Genomic DNA, 10,163 nt, shown 5'->3' with positions numbered 1-10,163 from the left:
TAGAGCCAGGCTAGTTGTTTCCCCCCGTTTACAGTCTTTATGCTAAGCTAAGCTAACTAGCTGCTGGCTGTGGCTTGACATTTTGTGTTTGTGTTGTCTCCTGTTGATATATCGTCACTCTTTAATGTGTCATGACTCATAAATATAGATATTGTGTAAAACAACCAGGGGGTGTTTTCTTTCCTTTTATTAATAGGTTGGTTAAATTGATTGTAAAATCACTATTCTTTTGTTTTTACAAACAAAATAAAGTGCTGGTGCTTCGTTTCAGGCTTGTGGCGTCATATTTACTGCACAGACATGAGAGTGGTGTCAGTTGGAATTTGAATTTTAGTTTGAACCAACTAAAATGAGGCACTAAGTTAAAAAAACAACAACCTTTATTCAGTCATTTACGCTCTTTGACTCAAAGTCAGCAGGGTATAAAATATAGTGAGATACATGGCCACTTAGAGAGCAGAGAATAATGCTGACAAACATAACAGAAACTCCTGTGTGATCGCAAAAGAGCAAAGAGTCAACGCTCACAGAAATCACTAAGGTCTATGTCAGAATAAGTTACAGGCGGTGTATAAGTTGTGGTTATGACAATCAACTGTGGTGACATGTTGTAGGCTTGGTGACAAAACCACATGGTTTAACTTCGGGGAACAATGTGTTTGTGAAAAAAAAAAGCATTAAAGTTGGGCTATTCTATCACCACAACCTTGTTGGTGTTGAATGTATCTGACGTGTAAATGTCGTACTGAGCTGTGGGCAACAACCAAGAACTAGAAGACGTGGGTGTGTTGCTGCAGAATTACCAAACATTTAAACCTACTGACTTCTCTGTAAGTGCTATGATTTGCAAGGCTCAGCAGGAGAAAATAACTCAGCACATTTCACACATCGCCCATGTATGAGTTCACAGTTTAGTCTGGATCTAATGTGGACGAATGGTTTTTATTTGACCTTATCTGTGTGATGGTTAGAGGTTAAAAAGAGATAAATATTTAATCTGCAGCAGGCTGATGTCTCTCTGAGCTGAGGGCAAAACTGTCAGAGCGAGTTTAGGAACAACATTCCTGTTTGTATCTGATGGAGGAAGTTTATCTGAAGGGATTGTCCATAACTCAGCGAGAGGAACAGACTCAGTAAGAGCCACTGATTTTTACTGTAAATGTAAATGTAAACATTAAAATGTAGAACAAACACCTGATGATAAAACACATGTAAACACAGACACGTGAGCAGCTTTTATTATCGTGTGTAAACTGCTCTCACAAGATCATAAACTATGCATTGGTGTAGTTTGTTTTATTTTGATAGTGCTCACAGGAACTTGTTACTTAATGTGACCACTGGAGGGCAGTGTGTCACTAAACTAGTCCATTTTAAAGCTTTTATAAAAAAAAAAAAAATCACAAGAATTGTTTACACTGGCCTCTAGTGGCCGCAGCATGTAACTACATAGATATAAAGATATTGTTACATGCTGCGGCCACTGGAGGGCAGTGTGCACACAGTGTATCACGAAACCTGTTCATTTTAAAACATTTATTTTGACATTTTTCACAGGAGCTGTTAATAGGTCGTTGTGTTTACTTCCCACTAGTGGCTGCAGTGTGTAATTACATAAATATAGAGGTATAGTTACATACTGTAACCACTAGAGGGCAGTGTGCACACAGGATAGAGGCTAAAACCAGGAGGGGAACGTGATTAAATATCCAACAAACAAGGACATGTGTGTTTGGGTTTATTTGACATTTTTACAGGCTTTAATCTGACACTGGAAACATCTATCATTAAATACAATCCACAAAATTCAGACGACACAGTTGCACAATCTGTAAAGATTCAGGCTCCACACCACCCTCAGTTTAAACGTATAAATGTTAGGGTTATATGGGTTAAGAGTGACTCATGTGACCTCAAAACCAAATCAGCAGAGTCTTGCAGGTTTGATGCCCAGTCAACAGAGCCCAGTTTCACTTCCATATCAGCAAAGATCACAGCATGCCATCCTCCTTTTTTCTTTATCCTGGTTCCGCGACAATAAATAAAATAAAACTGGAACTAAGTGAATCCTACGCCTTATATACATCTTATTTTAGAATATACAGTGTACTCTTATTTAATTAATTAGCATTTTATGTACATAATTCTCTATTTATACACATTTCTATCACATTACCACATGTAAATATAAAGTGTTGCATTATTGATGAACTAATGCTTTTTAAAATCACAGCTTCAGCTTCACTGACTGATTAAATTCCTGAAAACAACAAGAGGTGTTGGTTTTTGTTATTGTTCATTAACTTTTCTCACAACATTCACACAGTGTGGTTCAGGTCTGCTGAGGTTAGGAAACCACTGATGAAACTATCTCAACTCTCAATTCCACTTATCATTAAAAAATATTCTTTTCCATGGCCTCCTCCTCTCCTAAATGATGGTTAGACTCTGGGCGGTGGTCAGGGACCTCCTCCTCTCCCTCCCCGATAGTTTACTCAGCAGCGACTCCCTGAAGTTCCGACAGGTCAGGATGTAGATGATGGGGTCGAGGCAGACGTTGAGCGCCGACAGGAAGAGCGTCACCTCCTTCATCTGGAACAGGAGGAACCGGACGTCCAGGCTGAAGCCCGATTCCGGCATCTGGCTCAGGGTGTACGGCACGCGGCAGATGTGGTACGGCACAAAACAGACGAAGAACACCACCAGGATGCTGAAGATGCTGCGGTTGGACTTGCGGCAGGCCTCGGTGCTGTCCCGGTGCACACGGCGGTACGACTGGTAAACCCGGCGGGCGATGGAGGCATAGCAGAAGACCAGGACCAGCAGGGTCACCCAGAACAGGGACACGCTGAAGAGGGAGGACACCCGGTGCCACTGCACGCCCAGGGGTGTCTTCAGCTGCATGCAGTGGCGAGCGTTCCCATCATTGGCTGGCAGGCTGGTCAGCACCACGTTGGGCAGGACGCAGAGGAGGAGCAGACCCCAGGTGAGGAGCGACAGCACCCGGGCGAAGCCGACACTCTGCAGAAGGTGCAGCATGGACAACCCACCCAACCAGGACCTGCAGGAGGAGGTGGAGGTGTGTCGGACGATCTTGACATAGCGCTCCAGGCTGATCAGGCCCATGAAGAGGATCCCCACATACATAGAGGAGTAGAAGAGCACGGCAATGTAGCGGCAGACGATCACATGGAGGCGCCACCCGCCCAGACCCAGCTGAAGCGCCAACCTGAAGGGGTAGGTTACCACCATGAGGAGGTCAGCCACCACCATGTTCTTCAGGTAGACCACCATACCCGAGTCACTGGGCACTCTGAAGAAGATCCAGGCTGCCATGCCATTCAGGCACAAACCCACGATGCAGGTGACGAAGTAGAGCGACGGGAGCACCTGTTCGGTGAAGGTGCTGCTGAAGTTTGATTGGTTGGTTGGGGTGGAGTTGAGGTGAGCCATCCCTGAAGACACAAAAAAGTGATATATCAATGAAATATCTTGATATAACAATTTGATGGATTGCAATGTAATTTTCGTGACCACCCTCTTCCTGTAAGGTCCTTGTAGGTGGAGCCAGGTTGTCAGGGAGACTGAACTCACCTGGTCTGCCTGCAAGAGTCCTATACAAGCAACTTGCTTTTATGTTAATTTCCCTTGTGGTTATGCAAACTAATGTTATTTTTAGTTTGTGTGTGGTCTCCATTTCTTTGTCAAGCCTCAAATCATCTGACATCAAATAAACCATTCTGGTAAGGTTGAAGTTTCCTCTTTGGCTAATTTGACCAGTTTGGATTGGTTTGTGTTGTTGTTACGACCTCTGACAGAAGTGGTTTGTGAAGTATGAAAGCATTTGGTGCTTTGTTATGTTTTCACATTTTGTATAGATGTTCCTGATTCCCAGAGGATGAATCCCACTGACTTGGGCAATTACCTGACTTTGTTTAGCGCCACCATGAGGTTCACAACTGGGAATCAGATACTTAAAGGATTACTCTGGTATTTCTGAACCTTGGAACCTTATGTTCCCATGTTTTTGGGTGTAAATAATTGATGTACCTGGCCACCACCAGTCTGGTAGTGATGTACATTGCCGTTTCTGGTTTTAAAAAATTATCTTACTATTTGATCAAAAGGTAAATCTCTGGAGGAATCCCATCCATAATGTTGTCAGATACTGGACAATTGCCATCAAATTGTTTTATCTATAGAACAGTTTGGTTTTCTTTATGTTAGTGTGGCTGTAATCTTATTCTCACAGTAACTCCCTTTACATTCACGCATCAACAAAGCAGACACAAAAGCTGTTTCCGTTTGTCCTGCTCTGCCGAAATTCCCCGTTAACTCCCCACCGAAGCCTTTTATGTTCATGAACTGAACACACAGCACTTTGTTTACACTGGGGCACGTGCACAAACAAAAAAAACATCTTGAAGTCCTGTTTGTCCTGCTGTTCACACACGCTTCCCTCCTACTCCTGATTCATCCTGGTCCAGCACACAGTCCTCACCTCCTCCTTCATCTACACTTATGAAAACAGTAGGAGGACGACACTGGGCTGCTTTTGTTTTCCTGTCCTAATTTAATTATTTTTAGCCGCCCCATCCGGACCCGACCCAGTCGGGATCTTAGGATGTCAGCTGGTGCCAGATGATTGTTTGTTGATCATTAAAGAGGGTCAACCCAGACATGGACCGTTAGAGCTATAAAGAACCTGAAACAATTCTAAACACTGAAGTGGTCGATCTGACTCCAATTTATGAAAACTACCGAATCCTGGAAACGGTAAACTTCAAGTTAACTAAAAAATATTACATCGTTTGATCTCCTGTGTTTATCCTGAGCACCTTATTTTGCTTGGAACAGCTGTGGCGTGCACAGATAGTCTTCTGTAGTATATAAAACCATCAGATTACAGCCAGTTTTCAGACATGCAGCTAACAAAACCTTCTCCTTCTCGGACGTCATGATGACCAAGAGGTTAAAACACGAACCATGAACTCTAACATTCACAGTTTGAGCCCAGCCAAGGACTTTAGTTTCATGTCTTCCTCAGTCCCTGTTTCCCTAAGACTGACTGTCTAATAAGGGCATAAAAACAGGATGAAATCCTTGTGTGCTTGAGCCACAAAATGTCAGTACTGTAATTTGAATAAAATTTGAAAGTAGTTTGTGTGGTCAGGAATCCCTGTTTATTTATTTATTTATATAATCCCTACTACCTGTAACTGTGACAGTCTCCACATCTAGTTCTTGTTTGCATGACAGCAGTTTACAGTTTTTGCGTAAAACAGTAAACCTTTGTTGATGTTTCATTCACACAACAACGGCCTTTTGAGGGCCTGAACTTTTGACACCCTTACCATTACTGTTGCTGTGGAAACTGGCAGTAGAGTGGAGCAGGAATGATCCTGAAACCAGGAAGTCAGTTAGCATGTTAGCATGTTAGCACTTCCTGTTCCCTCGTCCCAGAGTCAGTGTGTTTCTGGTTAAATGTCTGAAATAAGGTCTGTGGTTTTAACACAAGCTCAAGACATTTTCAGGTTTTATTCTCCAACATAAAATGGGTCAGTAAATCCCCCACTCCTGATGTTTGAAGCTTTTACGTGTCTTAAAAAAGGCGGTTGCTAACGAGTGTCTAAATGAGACTACAGAGGTTGTCGGGGACGTTAACATGAAAACCCATCTACTCACCAGTCCACCTTTACAGCCTCGTTGTGTTTCTACTCACGCTCTTTCAAACTCTCACTAACTTTCTAAGAAGAAAGGCTTTTGTAGAAGAGCTCAGAGCTAAATGAAATGACCAGTTGGAAGCTTAGTGGTGGAGACGTTGACGTCATGTGACCGTGGTGTAGTTGGTTTATAGCCTAACATTAGCTTCTTACTTCTGGAGGTTGGATTTAGACTTATGTTTTTTGGTGGATAAAGTTGAACATCATCTGAATCTTGTCTGCAGTGAGAATTTATCAACATCTCAAGACAAAACACCTTAAACCAACACAGATGTTGAATCCTTCTTGTTGGGTCAGTAAATTCTCAAAGTTTCATTCTGACAGGAGCAGGAATGAGATGGACATTTAAGGACATTTAATTTTCTGATGAATCTTGAAACTAAAAGTAGTTTTCTTCATAATCTTCCTCTGAAGTATTTAAAGCTAACACTAACACTTGTCAGAGGTTAGATGCTGATCTACAGCAGAAAAGCAACAACTTCTGCTTTTGGCTCTCGGAAGTGATGCAACGATTCAGAGCGGTTACTGTTATTATCCAGAGAGTAAAGATTGTGTACAAGATTAGAAACATTTGCAAGAATCATTTGTTTATCAAAACAACCCCTGGCTCGCTGCGCGACACCCGAGTGTTTGTCTGAGGGAATCGAGTCTGGACTAGATGGAATTTACTGGAAAAAGAGGAATCGTTGTGATTCAGTGAGCGTTCAAGACATGAAGCAAATATAAATGTGTGCGAGAACTGGAGGTTTGTTGTGTCAGGATGGTCAGATGTCGATCTTCTAATCTGACCCTCACTATGAAATCAACATCAAAACAACATTTAAATCAATTTATCTGCAAATGCAGCGAGTGATTTTTTGAGTCTGAACATCCAGCTCCAAGATTTATTATCATTATTAATTCAAACTTACCACATGAAACCTTTGATCAGTTTGTTAATATGATTTCAGCTGATAGAGAACTGAGCTGCTTATCATGCGATGGTTTTAGTCCAGAAACCAGCTGATTAATCTATAATTTCCTGCAAATACAGAACATTTTAGACTGAAAACCACAGACAGGAAATGAAAGTTCTTCACTGTTTCGAGCCCAAACTATACTGGACCCAGAAATAACACCGTCACTGTTCTTTCAGATGTCAGATGCTGAATAATGAAGACGACCAGGGACAGAAGAACTAACTCAAGATTTAGATCTTCGTCATCCTCATCCTCAGCTGGAGCTTTAAAACTTCTTGTGCAACTTCTGAATTTTGTTGTAAAGCGCACAAAGTCCTGTTTGTAATGTTCTGTGTTTCAAGATGAAAGTTTAGTTTATGAGATAATCTTGGTTAATAAGGGAGTTCTGCAGGAGTCAGGTCAAATAAAAATCTGTGGTAATTTAAACAAATGGATTTGACACAGGAAACACAGACACTTAATCTTCATGTCTTTGCCTGTTTAATGTTGTTACCACCACAAACACTCGAAACCACCGACTCTTCCTCTGCGAACGCAGCTTCCTTCTCTTTTTAACAGATGAGACGTTCGTACGGGGGAGAGGGAGAGAGGGAGAGAGGGAGGCATAATGTTTCTATTTAAAGTTATCTATATTTAACTTTTTGAACATTCTCTGTCTTAATGAACTTACTGTACATTCACAAACACACGACTGTCTTCATCACTACAACATTTAATTGAACATCTTTAGTGTTTGATTTGATAAAACAAGTGAAGACGTCACCTGGAAATGTCACTGATATTTTATCAATTAATTGATTAAACTAGAGAATAAACAGCAGCTTATCAATAACACTCAGACATTAAACCTTTAGTCAGCTTCTCTCTTTCTTTACTTTATGTGACGTTTTTCCTGTTTTTATTTTTCCAAAGCCGAACAAACCAAACTGAAAACTGTGAAATGAGTCAGTGGAGGAATCAGTGGGTTGATGTTTTAACCAGAGAACAAGGTGATGGTGGTTTTATTTTTCTTTTCTCCTGCAGCTGGTTTGTGACTCTAACTTTTAAACGTTAATGAACGCCTGCTCCTTTATCTTTAGGTTTAATGTCGATTTTATTCATTTAACATTAACGAGCTCAGGTTCCTGCTGCTTCAGAGGATTCTCCACACTGGATTAGTTTTTTATTTCTGCCTCATTTAAGAACAATAACTGAGTCACTTTAAAGACCTGTCAGGTTTAATTTATTAACTCCCTCCAAAAACATTTTCTCCTCCTAATTTTATTTCTGTTATTAAGGATTTTTTCCTTTATTCCTGAAATCTCCCACACATCAACACTCCTCCATATTTTACCTTTATCCATGTTTTAAAACTCCTCTGAGTTCCTGGATTTAAACTGGAAAAACCACCAGCAGATGGTTTATTCTGTGTTACATGTTATTTGCTTTCGTCGCTGCTCTGATCACGTAAAGTTTGTTATATTATCTGTGCATCCATTAAAACAGGAGCGTACTCACCATATAAACAGAGTGATGTTCAGTCAGGTTCCCATACAGCTGTGATCTGATGAACAGCTGTGGTGAAGCTGCAGAGTGACTCAGTGCTCAGAGTTTCATCTGTTTTAATCTGTGGACGAGTCACACTTCCTCTCTCTCTCTCTCTCTCTCTCCAGGAAACTGGTCACTCTGTTCTCCCCCTCCCTCCCCCTCCCTCACCCCTCCCTCACCCCTCTAGAGAGCGTCCTGTCATGTTAGCAGCTGTGTGAGGTTATACTCAGACACTGACACATTTGTTAACTGGACAGGAAGTGTCATCATGTTTCCTGGATAGTTTGTGTTATTTCTTATTTTTTATATTGTAAAAATATAGAAAAGGTCCTTTAGTCATCTAGCTAGCTCTCTAGCTTTGAGAGCTGAACATTTTCATTCACTTAAGGTCGGAATAAAACAACATATGATCGAAGATTTACATGTTTTCAGACTAAAGTTCTACAGAAATGAAGAAAGAGAAGAAGTGAGTTTGTTTTTTAAGGATTTGTATTATAAATCATTTTCATGTATTAGACTCCAAATATAGTGTCCTGTCATGTTTTTGCTGTGTTTAAAGTCCAGTGTATCTCAGCCTGTTTTTCTACTTCTTCGTCAGTTCAGCATCATTCAGGGTTTCTGTGATCGCCCAAGAAACCCTGAACCACCGCACCAAGCTCCTTCTTCTTCATTAACGACCTTCTGACCTCTCAAAAAAAGAGTCTGAAGATAAAAACAGGTCTTTTCCATTTATTTCAGGTATAAGCAGCTGATAAATAACACTCTGCCCAGGAACAGTTTTGTCTCATGTTGTGAAACAGCAGCAGAGTCATCAGGACTGAGACCAGAGACCAGACCTCTCTGGTTACAGGGGAAGATGTGGTTTAGGTTGAAGGTCGCTGTGATAGTCGGCTGTGAATATCTTACTGATGCGTTCAGGGTCACTGTCAAATATGTCAATAAAAATAATAAAACAATGATAAATTCTGATTAAAACTTCAGTGATTGTTCTGGTGTCGTGAACTGGTAGCAGGTAAAAAGCGATGGATGTTGCCCCTGGGACAAACTACTTTTCTTTATTTTTGTTTATTTGCTTGCTCTGTTGTCGTCTGCTCACTTCTCTCAGTAAATATTAACTTCAGTGAATCTGTCGGGACCGGCCTCAGGCGTTAAACTCAGTGAAAATAATCAGTGCTCATCTGCTCATCAAGTTGTGATGAAAATACTGTTTCTGGGTCGAACTTCACTGAAGCTGTCGTTGTTGTTTGAAGAGTTCAGAGTCCAAAAACTTTTCAGAGTCAGTCTACTGTTTTCACTGTGACGAGGAAGACGAGAGGAAATGACTGCAGCTGATCAGTTACAGGTTTTAATCAAATAAAAAAGTCTGACGCTAGCGGGTGCTAAGTTAGCTAACCTAGCTAACATCAGCAACAGTGGTTACTCCTGATAGAAGCTCTGGGTTTTACAGGATGTTTCATGCCATGAGCCACATCTTCATGTTTCAGTCGTCAGTTCTTAGCTAGCTAGTTCTTCATCCAGCTAAGATGAAAACAGACGACCTTAGCTAGCTACTTTAGTTATTTCTGGGCAGGACAGAAAAGAACTGACAATCGAAACATGAAGATAACATTAGCAGACCTAGCTAACGCTGCCGTCAAACTTGGCTGGCTATCTTAGCTAGGGTTAGGGTTAGCTAGCTAAGGGTGAGAATAGATTACCTTAGCTAGCTGTTTTAGATACGTACCAGATTTTACCAGTGGGTGCTAACGTTAGCCAGCTAACTTAGCTAACGCTGACATTAAACTTTGTTTTTCGTTATTTGTTTAAAACTGCTGCAGCCATTTTCTCACAGTGAAAACAGTAGAACGACACTGAATATTTTTTTCAGATCTGAAGCTTGTGAGAAGTTGGACCCAGAAGAATTTTCATCAGGTGTGGCGTCAGTTAATGAGCAGATAGTGTGGTGTGTGGTCGG

General features: G+C 41.1%; 1 protein-coding gene across 1 annotated transcript; it reads right to left on the bottom strand.

Moving 5' to 3' along the window:
• Positions 1-1,725: 1,725 nt before the first annotated feature.
• On the bottom strand, positions 1,726-8,319 carry LOC108890265 (P2Y purinoceptor 14). Its single transcript, XM_018687133.2, has 2 exons — positions 8,180-8,319; positions 1,726-3,455 (listed from the first exon to the last, which is right to left on the bottom strand). The coding sequence occupies exon 2, from the start codon at positions 3,451-3,453 to the stop codon at positions 2,431-2,433; it is 1,023 nt and encodes a 340-aa protein (XP_018542649.1). The 5' UTR covers positions 3,454-3,455; positions 8,180-8,319; the 3' UTR covers positions 1,726-2,430.
• Positions 8,320-10,163: the final 1,844 nt, after the last annotated feature.

The sequence above is a fragment of the Lates calcarifer genome, linkage group LG21 (assembly GCF_001640805.2).
Source record: "Lates calcarifer isolate ASB-BC8 linkage group LG21, TLL_Latcal_v3, whole genome shotgun sequence".
Lineage (NCBI taxonomy): Eukaryota > Metazoa > Chordata > Actinopteri > Centropomidae > Lates > Lates calcarifer.
Note: the sequence above shows the minus strand (reverse complement) of the source record. Positions and strands in the feature narration are given on the sequence as shown.

What these genes read in the sequence shown, in the direction of transcription:
- LOC108890265 (XM_018687133.2), bottom strand. Translation starts at nt 3,453, where the DNA reads ATGGCTCACCTCAACTCCACCCCAACCAACCAATCAAACTTCAGCAGC.